At 47.7% G+C, this 21,693-nt stretch overlaps 1 protein-coding gene, 1 long non-coding RNA gene and 1 pseudogene across 3 annotated transcripts; 2 read left to right on the forward strand and 1 right to left on the reverse strand.

The window, feature by feature from the left end:
* Positions 1-1,421: 1,421 nt before the first annotated feature.
* On the reverse strand, positions 1,422-7,094 carry LOC149360656 (uncharacterized). Of its 2 annotated transcripts, none has more exons than XR_016288341.1 (4): positions 6,776-7,094; positions 4,531-4,682; positions 3,219-3,342; positions 1,422-1,503 (listed from the first exon to the last, which is right to left on the reverse strand). It is a non-coding gene; the product is annotated as an uncharacterized LOC149360656 (long non-coding RNA). The 2 variants fall into 2 exon arrangements; XR_016288342.1 differs by lacking the exon at positions 6,776-7,094 and adding an exon at positions 5,398-5,749.
* Positions 7,095-7,278: 184 nt separating this feature from the next.
* On the forward strand, positions 7,279-12,358 carry LOC149360657 (uncharacterized). Its single transcript, XM_089572438.1, has 2 exons — positions 7,279-7,608; positions 8,220-12,358. The coding sequence occupies exons 1-2, from the start codon at positions 7,543-7,545 to the stop codon at positions 9,696-9,698; spliced, it is 1,545 nt and encodes a 514-aa protein (XP_089428564.1). The 5' UTR covers positions 7,279-7,542; the 3' UTR covers positions 9,699-12,358.
* A 5,190-nt stretch (positions 12,359-17,548) lies between these two features.
* Positions 17,549-19,379, forward strand: LOC149360658 (uncharacterized; annotated as a pseudogene).
* Positions 19,380-21,693: the final 2,314 nt, after the last annotated feature.

The raw sequence follows: 21,693 nt of genomic DNA on the forward strand, positions 1-21,693 counted from the left end.
TCAATAAAGACGGAGTGCTATTTCCTAAGCGCTTGTGCAGCCAGGTAAGACCGGTTTTTACCACGCTCGAAGCATTGCCGAAGGTCGCTAAGCGGCTGGCCGCTTCTGAACGTTTGGTATTATAAAAAAAATAATCGTAGCAGGGTAACACGGAAGATAATAAAAAATAAGCAGAGGGGCCCGAAGCATACATTGTGTTGAACCAAAATGCGTACATTTTATAGGCCGCAAAAAAATACAATAAACTTTAACAGCCTGCCAGTCTTTTCACGACACAGAACCGCATTTCCTGACGTCACGGCATAGATAATACAACTGGTATCATCGGTGTTCAGTTCATGCTTGAAGGAAGTGACTCCGGAGTACCAAAAAGGCAATTTATGCATTTGTCTTGGTTCCACACCCGCCAGTAATTTTGGTACATTAACTTCGGTAGAAGAGTCAGCTGGATGACCGGGAGATGAAAGGCACTTGTATTCCGCTTTACTTGAAAAAAAAAAAAACTGGCCTCTTAGACATTCTCAGTGTCTCCTGGTTAATAGCCTATGTGGAATGGAGTTAGCTACGTGTTCCTTACCGCGTTTTCTGGCATTAATGATTTAAGAGCACCGCCGGACATGGACTCAAAAGTGGGTTAAAACAAATCTGGCCACATTGTTCAGCCTGTTTTGCGTTCGCTTAAGATGCCAGACGGAAAACCGCGTGCTACGTGCTGACACCATGACCTCTGCTGTTTGAAGGCAACGCACTCGGCTTTGTTGCACTGGCAACCTGGCGATATTGTGAACATTTCAAATTCTACACCTGCTTCACAGTCGTACACTGTAAAAAAATTTGCTCAAGTTTACGTAGAAACCTGGAGGCAATGTGTTGCCGAGCACTTTCCGCAATTCATAAACGGACACTTTGAGAAACACGGCAAGTCCTTAAGAAGGACTCAGTACGTACATCAACCGTAAAAAGAAATTAGTTTACGTATTCCTACGTTTAACTCTTTCAGACCCTTCTCTGTATACTCATACGTAAGCCAACCGTAAAAAAATTTGTTTACGTATTCTTACGTTTAACCTCTCTTGGACCTTTTTCCGTGTACTCAAGTGATGCGGCTTGTCGCCAATGGCTTGAACAAAACTTTAAATCCAGACGACCATACTGGCAAGCCGTCTGAAGTCATACTGACACTGCTGATGCATGGTGCGGCCAGAATGATGGCGTGGAGTGTTAAGTTGAATATAAGCTGTCAACTGCATCCAGATTCCTAATTTGTGTAACTGATCAACGTGTCTTGACTCACGTTCAATCATGTACAATAGCAGTCCAGGTGGAGAAGAAATGAAGTACTATTACACACAAGCTCTTCCTTTATGCATGTTGTGCATTGCGTACATACAAAGCATGTGGCTTAGAATGAAAGAAGAGTGTTTGGGTGAGTAAAGGCACATACGTTTTATTTTCATGACAAATTGCATACATTGTACTTCTGCATATTGCTGTCAGATTCATCTGAAAAGCATAAGAAAGACCTCACTTAGCAAACACAATCAAACTATTCACTATTGACCAACTGGCTTTTGTAGGGTCTTGCAAAAATATTTAATGAGAACCAAACCATTACGTTTCATTGACCAAATTCATTTTTTCTTTACAGGAAAGAAACTAAAATCCACAGGACCAGGAAAAAACACACAATGCGCTTACCTGGACAACACTGTGTGCATGAATGCCCTGAGCTGCCGAAAAGAAGGTAGCTCAGGTTGGGTGCCAAAAACAATTCAATGCAGATACCTTCTTGCTGTCCATAGTACTCACTGCAAACCTTAGTGAGCAAGGAACCATGGCAACATCTTAGTATGGCCGAAAACTTGCCCACAAGCAATGTGCAAGTGCACTTCCCCAAATCTTATGCTCGCTCACAGCTTCAATTATCTCAGCACGGGCAAGAAAATGTACAGATCTCCGATTTGGAATGAAAATGCAGTCATAAATACCGGTCACTGCCCATTGAGATATTCCAATAAGTGTGCAGTATGCCTTACAAGGAGCGTATCCTCATGCTTTCAGAATGGGCTCTTTGCAGGAATCTAACCAAATGCTGTTGCCATGTGGATCTTATCGAAATGACCGAAAAAGATGAAGTGTCCTCATGTGTCTGGTGCAAAAAAGGGCTAAAACATGAGTCTTTCTGCTTCTTCATCAGCTGTGAAATGTTATTCCTGCTTCTTTGCACAGCCTCAAAGTCTCTTTTTGTCTTTTTCAAAACCGTTCTATATCAGCAAAACTTCTCCCTCAAAAACATTTCAGCACCCATGAAGAAGCAGAAATACCCACGTCTTAGGCATTTTTTCACAAAATACATAAGGAAGGCTCGCCTTTCTGGGCCATTATTTCGAAAAGGTCCATGTGGCAACAAACTTTGGGACATTTTCTGCGAAGAGCACTATAAGTTCTGAAGCCTGAGAATTCATTCCTCATGAGATGTCTGTCGATATGACAGGATACCTCAATCATCTGTTACTGGGGTCTGTGAGTGCACTGGCACTAAAATCAAGGATGTGTACCTTTCCTCGCCACGTGCTGCAACAATGTAGTTTGTGAGCAAACGCATTAAAGGTATCAAAGGACTGTGCTTCCAGCTTGCTTGTGGAGGGAAGCGCAAGAGTCTGGCCATGCTCAGCTGTAACCTTTGCTGCTTGTTCATTGAGTTCTGCAGTGAGTACTAGGGACAGAAACAAGGCACCTGAATCAGCTCGTCTTTGACACCTATCCTGCGTGACCTTCTTCTCGTGCAACATAGCAGCGAACTCCATAAGGTCCTTCATGCACATGGTGTCATTCGAGTCAGTGTGTTGCATCAGCTATTTCTTCCCGGTCGTGTGGTTTGCGCTATTTTCTAGAAATTCTTTAAGAAATTACTACTTAATCCTCCACTTGCTGAAGACAAAGTGCTCGACAGGGCAGTTCCACATGTTGTGCAGCAACCTATCTATTTTCTCATACGTCAGAGGCACTTAGCTATCAAGCAGTGCTTACTGTATTCAGCAGTGAAGTGTACATGTGAGATATCATTATTTCCAAGTTCTCGCAGTGGCATCTCATGCAAGAATATCGAAATTCTCTTCAATTTGTGCTGATATTTTTAAGGATACGCACTCTTATTAAGTGAAAAACAAAAGCTGGTCACATACTAAACAGCAGAAGCAGAGCACCAAGGTACTCACCAATTGCTTGAAGAGCTGTCTGCCAGTTCTCGTGCCATCCCAAATATGGGTACTTTTGAGTGCACTCCTGTCAATGTCTTCATCACGTCAAGCCACTCCAGCATTTCAGTCGAAAGATTTCCCTCTAAAAAAAAGGAGTTTGTTTTGTTAGACTGGTCATATTTAATTTTACTTCGCACTAGGTACATGGCATTTTACTGCCCTAGACTAAACAATACCAATCATGAATCACATTTTGAATTTTGTCATATGTGATCACAAAACTTGGTGTATGCGATACATTCTTATAAATTCTGATCAAAATAAAGCTGAAATAGTTAAGTATCATTTCTAGAAATGTGGTATCAAGGAAGGAGGCTAACCAGATAACCTGCATGAATGTTTTTAGATGGATGCAAGAGTCGGCACTCTAGCATACAAAATGTAAAGGGTCATCCACTCTTACTGCGAACACATGGCCGCTCTTTTCAGACAGCCACTGCAAGTGACACAGCCGCTCATCGCAGCAGTGTGGCGCTGGAGAAGGAGCTGAATGTGGTGTTTCGCCTCATCTGCCACTTCGTTTCGATGGCCTTCCAATGAGCCTTTCAAAGAGCACAGCCATGCGCTCGCGTGTTTGCACTAAGAGTGGACGACCCTGTACAATATGGCAGGTTTCATCTTCTAACATGTAACTTCATGCTCCAATCACGATCTAATTATGCAAAAAAAATTTCAACCTTCCATTCTGTATAAAGGAAAAAATCCTATGGGCTCTGTTCACAAGCCTCTGCAAGTACACGCGAACTGTGCACGTTTTGCATTCAGTTTTGATAGCTTTGCTCTCTATATGACATCTTGTAGTATAAAACAAAAAAAAATGAAATTAATTTTTTATATTGCCTGAGCTACTGAGGAATATAAATGCAAAATGCCTTTTGTCCCTGCATAAAATTGTTAATACAGATATAGCTGTGCTTAACTGAAAGAACTATTGTGCAGAACTGGGCTATTTGGCATTAATTCGCTGAAGCCAGAAAATGTGTGTAAAATATAGAAAGTCCTAGTTCTTTCTCGTTCTTCTGTTCATTTTTGCTACTCGTTTCAACAAACCAAGGCTGAAAAAGCATTAAAAGAGGGCCATGCAAAATAGTATAAGTGCAGCAATTCATACGCCTTTATAATGTGGCCATATATCACTATGTTATAGCCAGAGTACCATATCTATTCACCATGCTGGAGCACTGAAAAAAGGTGAAAGAAGTACTAAACGAAGGTTTGCTAATCCCCTAAGCACGTCGCAGAAAAAATGAGGCTGGGTATGATGTCTCACCTCTGTAGAAATCCAAGTCATGACATTTGCTTCCCCCATGATGAAGGCTCAGCACATAATAAGGCGACAGAAGGTTTGTCATTTCCAAGAAAAGGATCCATAAATACTGCTTCCTGCTCATAAGACAGAGCGGCACTCATTGTAGATTCTACCTGCAATGCAAAAAGCAAAGTTTGTTTGAGTGGACTAAACTAGAAAAAAAAGCATAAAATATCTATGCCCAAATGTCTGAACTGAAAGAAATTGAGGGTATTGTAATAGTGAATATGTTAATATATCGCATGCAAGATATGCATGATATTCAACTCAGCTACCATTGGCTTAGCTACTATCTTGTACATTATTATCACAAAAATAGTGATATAGTACTATCCGCATTAGTAGCAGCAGTGAAGATTTCATGGAAATAAAGGAAGGGACTTAGTGTTGGCTGTCATTTTCACAGCAGGCACCGGACCAATAGCTAGTGCAAAGGAAACAGGAGAAATGGCCGAAGAGAGGACCAGGAGGAAGGCAGTAGCATAGGAGGACATGGAGGACATAGGATACAATAGGAAGGCAAGGCTTGCATAAAGCAAAATTAAGACATTAGTAAAGATGTACAAGACCAACCACATCACTGTACAGAGTGGAAGACCTTCATTAACCATATTTAGCTCACAATGTGCTCTCATATATCCTTGTAGTAAAATTGGTAATTAATACCATAACTCAAGGAGTGAAACCAATACGGGGTGAAGGGCAATCAATTAGCCATGGGCGTGATGCTTGTGACTTCCTAGCAGGAGACAGATTGACGATTCAGTTGAATATCAGGTCTCAGATACTAATAGTTCAATATTAGCAGCTGCACATTGTTTCACGCACCCTTCTAAAACATATGTGCAGCATTTTTCACAAGACAGTGCATGCTTCAGTTGGGGTACCTGCTGGGAGAGTAGTGTACAGTCAGGCTGGAATGAAATATGAGCCACGCGGATGAACAAGACAAATTATTTTGCCTGTGTGCTTTCAACTGCAGTATACAGCTAGCCTAATTCATGTTTCAGGGTAAAGAATCTACTGAAGTACTCATTTACAAGCCTTTTCTAAATGAATATCTCGCTGTAAAGTAGAAAAGTACGACATATGTGTGTTTGCATTTCATTCCGCCCTGACTGTACATGCAGAACATGTCTGTAATAAGTATTATTATCAGTGATGGCTGTTACTTCGAACACTAAGCAGATAAGTGAAACCTCCAAGCTCTCCTGAAGGCAAGAGTCTATGCAGACAAGATGCTAAACACGCTTTGAAGTATGTAGATTTGATATTCAGCATGGCAAATACTGCTACATTAATAGCGAGCACTTCAGGTCAATACACGGTGCCTTTGAAACTTCTTGCCTAAAATTTGCTCGCGAAAATGCAAAACGCATGCAAAAGTGCAATCTGCAGGCACAACAACTGATGCTGTGCAAGCAACAATAAAAAAAATGAAGACAATGCTGTGATACTCTTTCAGTCATTCAAGTGTAAAAATGATAATGCATGCTGGCTGATGTTGCTACTTAACAATGAAAAATAGCGGCTACTGCTCACTTACAACAAACGCTTTCTCTGAGCAAACAATGAAATAAGCAATGCTAGTCATGCAGCCTCTCGTCATTCCTTTTACGAAGACAGCCTTTAAGCATTTGGAATGCAAGCCTCCCCGCCAGTGCAGCGACACAAATACATGGAGGTTCGAATACCAACGATATAAGAGTTAATTTACCACGTCGTCATTATAACGTAAACGATTCACACGCGCTCTGCACCAGGCCGCCAGTCAACGCCAACTCTTTGATCACGTACTGCCTTGATGCGGTACATGATAGGTTGCACCGAGTGTGCGACGCTACCAAAAAACACGAGCAAGCAGTGTATCCAAGTGAGCGCAAAGCAGATGTAGCCAATCACATGCAGCAGCCGATGAGCAACCTAGATTATGAAAACGGGCGCATTAAGGCGCGCGTGAAATGGAAAGGAGCGCGAAAGGCGCGCACGCCAAAGGTCCCTCCTGAAAACAATACAGCACGGCGATAATCCAGGCGACGATGGCTGAAGCAGGCAGAAGCTCGAGCTGGCACGGTAAGGTGCGCGCGGAGCACAGCACGGTCAAAATCCGACGACGCAGAAGAGTGCGCTGAGAACATGTCGAGAAGAGAGAAGAAGAACCGCGGCAGAGGCATGGGGAGGGAGGCGAACGCTTCGAGAGACGTACCGCCATGGCCGACGTTGTGTCGGGCACCGCACACCCGGCCTCCCGGCAGGAAGAAGAGCCACTCGGGCCACTACAGGAGCTGCGGTGAAACGAAACGTTGTCGGCGTAAGACGCGCGCAAAAACAGTTGAGGGTTACTCTGGTTGCGCGTAGAACGAAGACTGGAACGACGAAAGTGGCGCAATGGCTGGCGTACGCCGGCGTGGACCACAACGGCCAAAATGAACCACCGTCCACCGCCAGCCAAACGTGCTTGGCTTAGCTTGGCTTGTTCAAAGAACGCGACAGTCGACAATAGAGGAAGTCGCATGGTACGCTCAACCTTGGAATGCAGGGGAAGGTTTCCTATAGAAAGACAGCAAAAAAAAAAAAAAAAACAGACCGCGGAAATTCACGCCGAGGTGGAGAGGAAGACGCCCTCTCCCGAACGGCGCGGCGTGCTCCCTGCTCTCTGGTAGGAAAGGTTCCTTTTCACAATGGGCTCATTCCTCCCTTTCTGCTGCCTCTACCCCTGCGAAAAAAAGAAAGCTTTACCCAAGCAGAAGCAGAACGGAACTGGACGCGCACCCTCCAAAGCAGTAGCATGTAACTACTGCGAGACGCCTCAAAGAGCAGTTGTAGTGAGCAATAGGGGATATTCAAAAAGGCGCGCCATCTGGGAGGAAAAACGCGAACTACTGCGCGCCATTTTGTCAGGGGCGTCGTTTGCGGCTCCACTGACTCTATGCTTCTTCAGTGGTGCGGTCGCAGCTCACCCACCCACGAACGATGCCGTCCCACTGCTGTGTCCCCTTGTGTACGCAGCGAGGGTACAAGGATCTCTCGGGGAACAAGGTAGGAATTCTTTTTTACCGGTGATTTCACGCGCCACTTAAAAAAAAAAAAAAACAAACCTGCCGCCCGTCCGTGCAACGCTGTTTGCCAGTTGTTTGGCGTCGTGTCAACCTCGATTTCTGTTATTGCCGTCGTGCGTCACCGTGTCATGTATACGCTGTGCCTTCCTAGTTTACGTGTACTTGTTTTAGTTCGACACAAGCTGCTTCTTATGCGCGACATTGCATGCCCGCGTGGACACGCTTGAATGGCACCACCAGCGCTTGCGTAGCGCTTCGCCCCGTTTCTGAAATTAGGTATTCCTATGAGTTAAACTTGAGAGAGGATGAGCGAAGTCAGCAGCATTTTATTTGTAAGTGAACTGCATTCGTGTATATCGTGTTTATAATGATGCTGTTCTCCCGCGAGACAAACGTTATGCAAGCGAAAACTGTGGAGATTTCTGCCGCAGCTCGTGCTCGTTCAGTTGTATTTTAGCTTGCTTCGTCCGTGCTAAGTTCGCGCTTACAGTTTCAGGGTATTGTTCTCGCCGTCAGAGCAGCGCAATATTAGAACCGAGTCGCTAATGTGCCTGTTCATCGTTGCTAAACCCTCTTGTACTTACTGTTCAGGTTTCCTACCACGGATTTCCGCGAGATCCTGTTCTCCGCAGAAGATGGATTATTGCGATAAAACGGGATGAAGGCCCTTTATTTCAAGTCACAATGCATACACAGGTATGCTCAAAGCACTTCAAAAGAGATGACTTTGTACCAGGAGTGGCAAGTGGCAAAAGAATCCTTAGAGATGAAGTGGTTCCCACCGTGTTCGTGTTCGCGCGCGCAAAAAAAGAAAGAAAGGCTCCGAAAGCACGCACACCTTTGCCTTCAAGAAAGACAAAGCCGCAAGAACAACAGAGCTCAACACCACAGGAAGAAATGGAAAGTGAAGTCTGTGCTGCAGACGAGCAGCTGCCAACCCAAACAGAGCAAAGTTCCCTTGCTGAAGGGCAGGCATTGATAGTTTCACAGGCCAAGGAAATCCAGCGACTGAAGCTACAGTGTAGTTTTGTAAGGAACGAACTGGCACAAGCAAAAGCAGCAGTTTACAAGTTAGAAGGCGACAACAATGTTTTGCGGCGTCAGCTTGAAGCAGAAAAGTCAAAGACTGCTGCCTTCTGCTTGGACCGTATTAAAGAATCGGATGAGGATTTTATGTTTTACACTGGGCTCCCCGATTACGAGCACTTTGTCGGACTGCTGAAGTATATCCACCCGGACGACAACACCAACTTGCATTACAGAAAACCAAAGAACCTGTATAGTCAGGGAAGAAAAAAAAAGCTGGCCAAGGACGACGAGCTCTTTCTGGTTCTGGTCAGACTAAGACTTGGCCTATTTGAGCAGGATTTGGCTCACAGGTTCAACATCTCGCAAGCAACCGTATCCAGGATATGCACAACATGGATCAGTCTGCTCTACACTAAGCTGAAGAACTTGCCTCTGTGGGCATCACGAGAGACTGTGGATGCAACTATGCCTGCTGTGTTCGTGGAAAAGTATCCAGCAACTAGAGTGATTCTGGATGCAACTGAAGTCAAGTGTGCAGTGCCCAGCTCACTAGCACTTCAGTCAAGCACGTATTCTTCCTACAAGTCTGCAAACACGTTCAAAGGACTTGTTGGCATAATGCCAAATGGCCTCCTGTCTTTTGTTTCAGAACTGTTCACAGGTTCAATATCTGACAGAGAATTAGTCATTCAGAGTGGCTTTCTAAACCTTCCGTTTGACACAGGAGATGCCGTTATGGCTGATAAAGGCTTCAAGGTTGGAGATCTTCTAGAGAAGAAAGGTGTGGGCCTGAACATTCCTCCATTTTTGCATAACAGGAAGTTTTCAGCAGCAGAAGTGAAAGAAACACAAGAAATTGCATCTCTCAGGATTCATGTTGAGAGAAGGATACAGCGAATTAAGTCCTTCCACATTTTTGACCGTCCTGTTCCTCTCACCCTGGCACCATTAATTAATCAGATGTGGACTGTGGTTGCCATACTGACTAATTTCCAGTCAGACCTCATCTCCAAGCATGATTCTATTAGTGCAGCATTCTAAGCCGAGTATGAGGGCATCCTCTTTCCATGGAGGCGAAAAGCAAGGCATCCTTGTGCTGTGCGATGTCAGTGCACGTTAAAGAACCCCAGGTGGTCGAAATTTCCGGAGCCCTCCACTACGGCGTCTCTCATAGCCTTAGTCGCTTTGGGACGTTAAACCCCATAAACCAAACCAACCATTATCACCCTCACTTTCTCCACTGCAGCACAAAGACTTCTCCCGTACACCTGTCCTGTGCCACTTATGCCCCCAGCTGCTTTCCTAGACCTGCCACAAAATATGAGATTACAGCTCAGAAAATAATGTCTTTATGATTCTTGAATGGAAGATAAAAAAAAAAGAAAAACAGCTACACACCCATAAATACACTCGAGATCTAGTCTTCACGGCAGAAGTACTGCAGCATATCATTAAAGAAAAAATAATCTAGGCGAGATTTCATTGCTCCCCACTGGGCATAATCAAAGCGCACCCTCTCAATGATTATCCAGTCCTGAGAGAAAACAACAAAGTCCCCCCACTCGCAGGAGCTCAAGGCCATCTGTCCGGTTATCTGGCAGTAGTACTCATGATCCTGTGATAACCTAGGCTCACCATTGTCAAGAAACTGAACATAAAAGTCGGAAGCCTTCATTGATTCCACATCGGAATCCTTCAGCGAGTACGGACATTTAACTTCAAGGACTCCAAATGTTCCCTCCTCGGGGTCAAACACCAACCTGTCAGGTGATGCCCCCAACCACGGACACGAAGGAGCAACAACAATGCCGCAGTGTTCTACTGTTACATTATGCCCCAACTTTCTCAGCACTTCCACATAGCGCTCAACAGCAACAGCCTCATTTTTTCTGCCGTGCTGAATGGCTCGCACTCTGGAAAGGTCTTTGGGATCGAGCAGGTTGCGCAGGCCTTTCTGTGTCCACTCCTTTCTCATGACCACCTTGCCAAAGGCTGAAGCAGTCAGCCTGTGTCTGCGAGCGTCAATCCAAGACTGGCTCTGTGCTTGTTGCCGCGTGTTCTTCTCTAGCTCACGGGCGTCTTCAGCCGATATGGATATTTCCTGCAAATAAGTAAGCAGATTTAAAGCTATACTATAAGGCACAAAACAAAAGCACTGTTTGGATTCAATCACGGCATGTCATCTCTCTATAAGCAGCCAGATACCTTCAGGCAACAATTTGGACAAGGAGAGTTGTGCTCATTGATTAGTATCTGCAAAGAAAAACAAAGAATCCCATAAGCAAATGGGTCATTTCTTTGAATGTCCATTATTAGAGATGGTAGCTGTACAGCAAATGGCATAGTATACAAACCAAGACAAAGATTATACCAGTACACAATTGGGTACGGCTGTAGGAGTAGTACCCCTTTGCTTAGCAAGTACCCAGTTCCCGTCAGCTACCATAAGTAATGTATGGGAAGCTGTAGCATTAAAAGTAAGGAAATAAGTGCTAAGAAAATAGTACTGTTTAAGCTATGGGATGATGCAGACAAAGACCTTGTCAGGCACTAGTGGTAATTTGGGCAGCATCTTGGATGGCTCATAAGGTATTAATGTTCTAAAAACGATTCACTGAGGTACGGCCTAGTGGAAAGTTCTAGATGTTTCGACCAACAGGGGTTCTTTAATGTGCATTGATAGCACACAGTATGCAGGTGCCTTGCTTTTCGCGTCCATGAAAAAGTGGCTGCCACAACCGGGATGTTGTGTAGCGTGCGCTCGCATGAAACAACTGATGCTGCACAACAGCTCTGCATCTTGTAGCGTGCAGAGCTCCTTAACATTTTGTCTAAGTAATTCAAGATGTAGCAAATAAATGATGGACTGGTATCACAACTCATTTTGTGCTCAGCCTCGTAACTATTGACACCTTCGACATGCAATCCTACACTGTCTACGTACCACTGCATACAAACTTTTCACACCTGGAAACTGTGTTTTAGGCATTTATGTCTCGCATCCTTCAGCAGTGCCATCTTGATATCATCTATAGTGCCAAATTTTGGCACACAGTCCTGGTTTTTTTTTCACATATCTGACAAGGGTGCATGAAAACTACTGGAAAAAGCTTTGTGACAATGTCTTCTTCAGTGACCTAAGTCACGATGCAGTCAAAATGCTCTAAACAACACCCTTTCAATTTGCAAACTAGCAGAACTTTTTAGTCATGGTACTGAGATACTTACATCAAATATAGCCTTTTCTGCACTCGAGCATCGTCCTTCAAAGACATGCTCTTCAGAATCAACAAAAAGCTCGATGCTGGGAAAAGTGCATATCTGCTCTGTTCCAGGCAGCAGGTTGCCCAGCAGAGTTGCATAACCAGACGGCAGGCGAGACTGGTGGTATGTCGCAGGTGAGCCGGGTGGTGCCAGGCCAGACTTTGTCGGCACTAACGATCCTGTACTGCTCAGAAGAATGGAAGCAAATGAGGTTTTTCCCAGCAGTCCTAGAGTTTCTCCAAGCTCTCTCACTGAGTCAACAACTTGGCGACTGTCATCACTCTGGCATTTAGAAGGCGAAATTTTCAGTCGCTTGGGCACACTGCATCCACCATCATGCACCCGTCGCCAGTCAATAGTCTGCACACTGGCTGGTTTGAGTCCTGTTTGCCGAGGGCGTCTCCACTGCTGGGGTAGCTCGGTGCAGGATAGTGCAGGAGGCGCCTCTTTTTAGCCACCTTTTTGAAGGAAGGTGATGAGCTGCAGAAGAGCTAGCACATGGCTGCAGACTCCATTTCCAGCCGGACACTCACAAGTGCTGGCAGTCACTTCATCTGTATCTCTCTTTAGTGTGACTGTCACAGGGTAGGGTGCTCCAGTCTTCTTCTGGCTCCTGTAGCAGATGCCACGGGCAAGGACAACATCGGGGCTGCAGTAGAAAGTGGACGACGCAAGCAATTTACAGATCATGCATGCAGTACAGTTCTCTTGGAATATTATCACAAGTGCTCAGCTGTATATCAACCAACCACCAAAACAGAGCAAGGGTTCTCTCAAACATTACATGCCATCTTTGCAACTCCGTAGCAAAACTTGTAGAATGGCGAAAACGAAAAAAAAAAAGACCTTCACAAGTGAATTTAACGAACGCGCAGAGTATATGATGCCATCAGCAACACAATACAGGTAGTGGGGCATCGATACTAAAAGCACAGTGTTTGCCTGTCCAGTTACCGGCCAGCATTGCATAACGAGTTGGGGTCCCCTGAAAAGCCGAGTATCATCCCCGAAGTTTCAGTCTTAATTACGGAACAGTTCAAATTTATCTGAAGCTAACCAGGTTTTCAAGTTTCACACAGCCTTGCTCTATGGATGTTTTTGCTTTACAGAAACTACGAGCGAACGACGGGACGGCTGGGAAAGCACGTCCTGAAACCTTTCTCAAAGAACCAGTTGTACCACCGAGGATAAAGCGCTGCTCGTGAGAGCAAAGCCTTGCGTGCCTTGTTAAGTTCTTAAGTTGACTTCCATCTCGTCAGCGGGGAGCTTCACAGCAGCACAACTCTGAAACTGAAGGCGAGCAGCCAGTACTACGCGTCTGCTTTTCATAGCAAACAATCTATAAGTGGAGGTAATGATTTTCAAGTGCTTACCTCAGCTCTGGCGTGCACGTTGACACAGAAGAAGGCTCGGCGTACGCCTCAACGGCGAAGCTGTATGCCTTCCGCTGTTGCTTGCCGGACGCATCACTGTGCGTGCAAAATGCCACCAGGGATGCATCGGTGAGCTTCGGAAGCACACTGAGGTCTGGTGACCATTTCAGAACTGACGCTGAAGGCGTATGTGACATGGTGGAGAGCTAAAAGATCTTCCAAAGCGGGACCTGCTCAACCTCCCACACACAGCACCGAACCGCAAAAATCTGATCGCGCCCCTGACAACATGGCGGTCGCTACCAGTGTTGCCAGACCACTTAGCATTTTGAATATCCCCTATTCTCTGCGTACTGCTTTCTTGTTTTCCATTGCGTTAATTAAATCAGTTTGTTAAAGTTTAGTCGTATTTATAATTGACCTAAAGCGAACGAAACATCTTTGCGTTACGAAAAAAAAAGGTCGTTTTTCGAAGGTTGCTGGAAGCGGCTGCAAAATAAAGTTTTCTCTCTCTCTGGAAGCTGCTGCACTCTGCTCGGTAATCTACGCCACGCATTAGGGCATTCCGCAGTAAGTACTAAATGAACGCGAGATTCGTGTGGGCTAGTGACAACGCTTTTGCATACCTGGGACCTGGAATGTCGATTACGCAAGAACACCGAGCTGTGCGCGCTTGAGGAGGAGGAGGAGGAAAACTTTTATTCCTATTTACAGTGAGAGGTCGATGGGGCGAGCCGGAAGGGCCCGCCCCTTACAAACACTAGGAGGGATCCCTAGTCCGGGATCCCTGTAGCTTCCGCAGCGGCCCAGCACCTGTCTTCGCAGCGAAAGGTGAAATATGACTCCGGCACGACAAATTGTTTGATGCAGAGCAGTGAAATTACACTTACCTTTCACACATCGGTATTCCGTGCGTCAAAGCGTACTTGCGCCACTGCGTCCACAAGAACGCAAATTGTCGTTGAAAAGAGAAGCAAAGTGGAGCCGCCACCACAGCAGCGCACTCAGTGGCGTAGGGGTATAAAGGTGACCCCAAGGCACCTACCGAGTTCAAAGCGAGTATCTCTAAAATTTCGGGGGAGGAGGAGGGAGTAGGATGAAAGGTGTATGAGCACCAGCACAACTTGCTTGGCTGTGCACATGCCCCTGGCCTCCCCCATTTCGTTCCCAGAGATCGCAAATGTAGCAGACATGAAATTTTTTTTCAGCACCAATTTTTCAAAGAAAGGGTGCTGCGTAAGCCCATTTTCACATCAGCTGTCAGACCGTTACGCTTGGCACCCCTTGGAAATGTGGCACTGTGCAAAAAAGGCTGTCAGTTAACAAAAATGCTTCAAGTTATAATTATCGATTTCAGAGGCAATATTGCATATGCAAAATAGAATTGAAATTGAATTGAATGTGTTGTAACCCAAACACCACTTTTCAAAAGTCTTAGTAGATGCTACGGCCTGGAGTATTTCGGCTCTGTGGGCAGCCCTGAACCGAAGCTAATATTAAAAAAGCGCGCCAGTGACTTCTCTCCGCTCATTTGCAGCTTTTGACAAATGCTCTAAAAAAAGAATTTAACAGCAATGTCATTAACGTTTGACCAAAACAAAAACGTAACGCTGCTGTGATGGTTCCCGTATTAGCTGGGACGGCTGAGGGGCCCACTGAAACAGTGAGACAGATATTTCCCCCTTTCCAATAACACATTATTATTGATCATGCAGGCATGAAAGTAAGCAGCGGCGTCAAATCATGACAACCTTTGCTCTTTTTCTGTTGTCGTTAATTAAGTTATTAATGCGTTTGGCGGTAACACAATGCCGAAGGAGTCAACCTCTGTGTAGTGTTAAGCTTTGCTGCCTAACAGAATGTTCAAGTTTTCTTCCCTGCAACGTCTACGGGTGAATAATGACGATTCCTCCGTTATTGAACTGAAGTACGGTCTCCTCCTCCGTGTTTTCTAAAAATGCAAATGGTCCTTTTTTTCCACGTAGTAAGTCTCCGTAAAGTCACGGACTTTTTTTACAGTGTAATCGGACAACGTGCACAGGTGGTGGTGAAAATATTTATTAAAAGGGGCAGGAGGATGTTTGAACGTGTAAGGCGAAGAACGAGGCTGCAGTTGGTGCATGTTGATATAAACAACTGAAAAGCTGCAACAGAGAGGACGTAAGAGGAGAATACTGACACATGCGCTCGTGTCTGTGTTCTTCTCGTGCGTCCTATCTGCACTTTATGTCGATCGGTTTGGTTGGTTGGCTTGGTTCATGGGGGTTAACGTCCCAAAGCGACTCAGGCTATTTGAGACGCCGTAGTGAAGGGCTCCGGAAATTTCGACCACCTGGGGTTCTTTAACGTGCACTGACATCGCACAGGACACGGACCTCTAGAATTTCTCCTCCAAAGAAATTCAACCGCCGCGGCCGGAATCGAACCGGCGTCTTTCGGGTCAGCACCTGAGCCACCGAGCCACTGAGCCACCGCGGCGGTTCGATCGCGAAAGCTGACAGTGAAAACGAAAGCTAAAACTGCGTTGTGCGTTAGGTGGTCTCGAGTTTATTCAACGTTTAGCAACTGCAAAGAATTCCTTTGTCCAAGCCGTTTTGGCCACTTTCGCTATGAAGCGTGAGGCCGCTGTTGGGCGCAGATCACTTGGACGACGCGACGTGCTCCCTGCGAACTTTATTTTGAAGCGGAAAGCTCACTAGGCTCGTCAACACCGCGCTTCGCGTGAGCCGTATTCCCCGGACTGACATCACGCACGGCGCAGGCTACTGCGCATTGTGCGCCGCCACCTCTCCTCCTCGCCACATTTGACCTTTCAACGCAGCCGTGCGCAGTGCGCATTTGAAATGAGGGGTGTATAAGTTTAGACACTCGCCATGGAAGGAGATCAAAAAGCAGCAGACAGTGCGCCAGGAACCTGTCATATCTCGGTGGACACCCGAACCGCGCCGTAATGGCCTTAAGGAAAATGAAATGAAATGAAAATTGGTTTTAAGGAAAGGAAATGCCTGTCTCTCACATCTTGGCGTACACCCAAAAGGAGTGACGTTACACACGGCCCAAATAAATGAATAGAAGACAAGCAGCGCGCCAGGAAAAACTCATATCTCGATGGACACCCGATTCGCGCCGTAAGGGCCTTAAGGAAAATGAAATTAAATGAAAATTGTTTTTAAGGAAAGTAAATGCCTGTCTCTGATATCTTGGTGTACACCTGAAAGGAATTCACACCACAGTACATGTGTCTAAAGCAACCTTATAAGACAGCACAGTATTCACTACACGCACGGCTCCTCCTCCGCCTCGCCGCAGGTTTTCGCTTCGAGATATCCAGGCTTAACCTTAGCTAAGCGACAGCCATTTTTTTCGGCTCTGAGTGGGTCATACATGAGGTGAAATTCCGCGGCTGCACCATAGTTTTGCTACAACGCCATTATGAAATAGACACGCACTGGATCCTGGCATGCAGCGTTTGTGCACTTCCGTCGTAAACGCTGTCTTTGATGCGATATTTTTCGCTGCAATATTTATTGAGCGCGGTGGTCAAAAGTGGCGTGTTCGATTCATTGAATGTTCCCTCTTCACGTCTCACAGTAATCTTAGCAGAAGCAAAACGTCGCTAAGGGGCTGTGTTCTTCAGTTGTGCAGAAGTAGCCGTTGCCTGTCCAGCAGCTTCGTTCAAGTAGCGGAAAAACTGTCAACAAAGCCTCACAATACCTGTATGTCATGACACATAACTTACTTCAGTGCAACTGCAAACGTTCAAGCGGTAAACTGCATAACCTGGAAGCTCAAAGTGGCTGCAGGCGGTATCCTGCTCCCAATTCACGGTTGGTGGAAGCTAAGGGCGGCTGCTGAGCGTTATACCTAAAAACAGGGGTTCATATTTTTAAACACCTTTCGTTCGAAAAGTTTATAACACTACAACCTAAGAACCAAGGACTTCAGCTGGTACATTAACTGAATTCCCATGCGCGTAGAGTGAGAGAGAGCTATAGATCGACGCCAGAGTAGGGGGAGGACTGAGCGTCGGTGTCGGGAGCGGTCGCATACCGCGTCGGCTCCGTGATAGATCGCAATCAATTGCGATATATCAAATTTTCCCCTCCAAGCCTGGTATCATCGTCTCCGGGAACCTCAGCGGCACCCGTCTACCCCACGTTTGTAAAGGTGGGGCTAATTTTTGACCATTTTTCGAGCATTTGAAGCTTTCGTCACGCCGCGGTGGTGCTAAGAATAACGGCGCCGGGGCTTGCGATGGCCCCGGCTGGGGATCCCTCGGCTCCGGCGGCTCCAAACCAAGTCACCGGATGCGACCCACAGTCCTTGCGGATCGTAACAATGGATACCAATCAATCCGAGGATACGACTTCAGGCCAGGATCCTCTACCAACCGAGGACAATTACCTTGAAGATATGGTCCGCGCTAGGCGCGGAAAGAAGAACGCGGCGGCGGTATCGAGGGACGCTGGTGCTGGTGCCACCCAGCAACAGGCGCCGGCTAGCTCTGCACATACGCAGGGCGGGAGTGCGCTGAACGCAGCCTCGAAGCGCTCCAAGCAACTTCGGTGGCGGCCGCAAAACACGCCGCGCATCGAAAAAGACAACATCGTCGTGGTGCTGAAACCGCGAAACACGGTCGACCTCAAAGCAACTTTTGCTCCTGGACAAGCCGGCGCTGCAATCCGCCACATCCTCGGGGACGACGCCAATGCAGGACTTGCGGTGTGGCCCGTTTGGGACCAAAACGTGCTAGTATGTGCACTGAAATCAGTTGACGCCGTGGAGAAGCTACTCCGGAATATTGTGCTGCGGGTAGGGGAACGCGAGCTACCGTTCCGGGGACACCCCAAACTCTCCGGTGCGTTCTGTCGCGGCGTCGTGACTGTTTCGCCAGACGAAACGTCTGAAAGCGTTAAACGATAATTCAGGGCGGAACCAAATGTGGTGTCTGTACGCAAGCTGGGGGCAACCCCGGTTGCGGTGATCACCTTCGCGGAGACCAAGGTGCCACGGACGGTGTTGTACACCTACGAACGGCTCCCTGTTCGGCTCTACAAGAAAACAGTGCCTGCATGCCACCGCTGTGGCACAGTGGGCCATCGGGCCGATGCGTGCCCGCGACCGCAGCCGGGGCGCTGCAAACGCTGCGGGGTACAGGTTCCTGGTGCCACTCCTGACGGCCCGGCGGAAGATGACTGTGTTCCGAGCTACCTCATCTGCGGAGGCGGCCACCCAACCGGAGCTCCTGGCTGTGCCGGGCGGTTCCGGAAAGCCATCAAACCGAGCTCTCCACCCGGATCCAAGCCGAAGACCAAGACGGGGCCAAAGCAGGCTCCTCCGCCCAAGGCCAAGAAAGCGCCAGCCGCTAAGGAACCCAAGGCCCAAACCGGGCCATCGAAATCCGTCAAGTCCGGGACCCAGGCGGTGGCCCCGGTCCTCAATGTCAGGGACTTCTCGCCTTAGGTACCCGTCCAACCACAGGTGAGCAGTTGGAGTAGGGCAGTCTCCCTCCCTACCGAAACCGCCCTACAGCAGCAGGTAGAGGAGCTCAGGCGCCAGAACCAAATTATGGCGCGCAGAATTCAAGAATTAGAGGCCAGACAGGCCGGGTCATCCGAACCAATGCAGGAAGCCGAGCCAGATGACGAGGATGACGGATCATAGCGTCTCACGGCAGAGCGGGGACGCGGTAGTTGGATCAGTATCCACTGTTGGTCGCGTCGGCGGCCTCAAGGCACAGCAGCGCCAAACCGAGCAACTGGAGGAGCATGTGGCGGCCCTCCCGAATAAAATCATGTCAGCAGTCCTCGAGTCCTTCCAGGACATGTTCATGGTGGCTTTAACGCAAGCATTTCCCGACCTTATGGCCCAAGTCACTGACTCGGTCCTTAAAGCCGTGCAATCCTGGGTCAGCACCCAAATTAAGAACTCTACTAGCTGCGAATTTCCTCACCTCAAACGTAAGACAGCCTCCCGCCAGGCAGCGGAGGAACACGGTTCAGGCTTGGCAGCCGGTGGTTCCGTGAGGCTCCTCACTGGGGTTCGCCGGCACCCCGCCAGAGCTAGTCCTCTCGCCCGTAAATAAATACAACAAGATGGCTAGCAGATGGAACAGGATCGCTAAAAACCTTGAAAATTTCTAGATCATCCAATGGAACTGCACGGGTTTCAGAGCTTGGATAAAGCGGTCAGACTTCCAGCTCTACTTACAGTCTCGAGGTGACATGCCGGCGCTCATTGCCCTGGAGGAGCCCGGTATAGACGCTAAATGCTCGGGCTACAGCACCTTTCAGGGGGGCCCCTTTACGTGCATCCTTGTGAATAAGGCTTACACCGTGGCTCAGGTCGACTTAGACTTGAGCACCGAGCAAGAATACACAACGGTCAGCGTACTGCCTCTCAGACGCCGCGACCCGTCAGTACACATCCTCAACATATACTGCCATCTGCATAAGCCGCGCGTAACTTTCAATGAAATCATCTTTCGCGCGATCAAAATGGCAGCCAAAGAGCCTCTAGTGATCGTTGGAGACTTCAATGCTCCCAGCCTTCACTGGGGCTACCACTTCGAAGAGGCAAGAGGACGTAAGCTGGCGGAGCTCATCTCTACCCTCAGCCTCACGTTTCTCACGGACCCGGCGTATCCCACCCGAGTGGGGAATTCGGTAACCCGCGACACGTGTCCTGACCTTTCACTCCTTAACAATGGTCGAGAGGCTGCCTTGGAGAACTTGGGAGATTCTCTAGGCAGTGATCACTTCCCCCTCCGGATTACACTCATCGCAAAGGCAGCGCGCAAAGGCAGCGCGCAAAAAATCAGGTCAGGCCAACCTGACGGATTGGCACAAATTCCGAAATCACACTATCCCTCCCGTGCTATTTTCCGGCGGCTACGTGGAGTGGGCTAACCATATATACAACATTCAGAAACAACACGTCACAACACTACAAACCACCGAAGAGATCACCGCAATGGACACCCACCTCCTGCATTTGCGGGAGGCGCGCCGGAGCTTAACTAAACGGTGGAAAAAGCAGAAAACGAATCGAAAACTACGCGCCCGCATAGCGAAACTCATAGAGCAGGCTGCAGCGTATGCTGCCGAACTCTCAGATTCAAATTGGATAGCACGCTGCGACGCCGCAGCTCATCAGATGAGCTCGAAGGGGACGTGGCGTCTCTTTTGCAGCCTTATCGACCCCTTCCAAATAAGAGGGGAGACGCAAAAGCAGCTCCGGCGGGCTCTGCAAGGGTATCAAGGTACGACGGCCCAACTTGCGGACACTCTGTGCGACAGATATCTCTGTCATACGGAGGACCCGACGGGGCCTGAGTACATCTACTCTGCTAGGCCTAATGAAACACTCAATGCCCCTTTTGAGTTGCACGACCTTAAGGCGGCCTTGGCAAAAATGCGCCGAGGTGCGGCTCCGAGACGGGACCACATTACAGTGAACCTGTTGGCGAACCTACCGGACTCAGAGTACCTCCATTTATTAGAATACATCAACCAGATCTAGGGCGGGCGTCCACTCCCTGCCGAGTGGAAAACGTCACTTGTGACGTTTATCCCTAAAAGAGGTATGGCCGTAAATATGGACAACCTGAGGCCCATATCACTGACCTCATGTGCGGGCAATCTTATGGAAATGATGGTGCGGGATCGCCTCTCTCTATACCTGGAGAGTAAGGGCTTTTTTGCAGTCACCATGTTTTGGTTTCGCCCCCACATGTCTGCACAGGACGTCCTCCTCCAGCTGCACACGGATGTAATAAGACCCACAACTATGCAACCCAATGACAAAGCCATCCTCGCCCTTTATCTGAAAGGGGCTTTCGACAATGGTGTACACGGAAGCATCCTGCCCAACTTGAGTTCTACCGATTGTAGGGCTAGGGCGTACGCGTACGTAAGAGATTTCTTGACTAATCGCCAGGCCTTTCTTCGGATTGAGGACGAGATACGGCCCTTACATGATGGGAACACGGGGTACCCCTCAGGGAGCGCTGTTATCACCGCTCCTGTTCCACATAGCTATGATGCGCCTCCCAAGCCAATTGGCCTGGATGGAAGGCATTCAACACGCGTTATATGAAGATGATATTACAATTTGGACCACTCAGGGGAGCCTTGGGGACATGGAGGACCGCCTTCAGCAGGCCGCTTCGATAGTCGATGCGTATGCCATTGACTGTGGGCTCCTATGTGCTCCAGGGAAATCAGAGCTACTGCATGTCAGAGCTAACCCAAAGGATAGCACAGCAATACACATCTCTCTGTCAGGAGGTCCTATTAGAGAGGTGGAGGAGCTTCTTATTCTGGGCCTTTTCATTCACCACAGACTCAGAGCGGACTCCACTATTGCGAAACTCAAGAGAGTAGGCGAACAAGTAGGGC

This window comes from Amblyomma mixtum, chromosome 2 (assembly GCF_055824585.1).
Source record: "Amblyomma mixtum isolate Tamu chromosome 2, ASM5582458v1, whole genome shotgun sequence".
NCBI lineage: Eukaryota > Metazoa > Arthropoda > Arachnida > Ixodida > Ixodidae > Amblyomma > Amblyomma mixtum.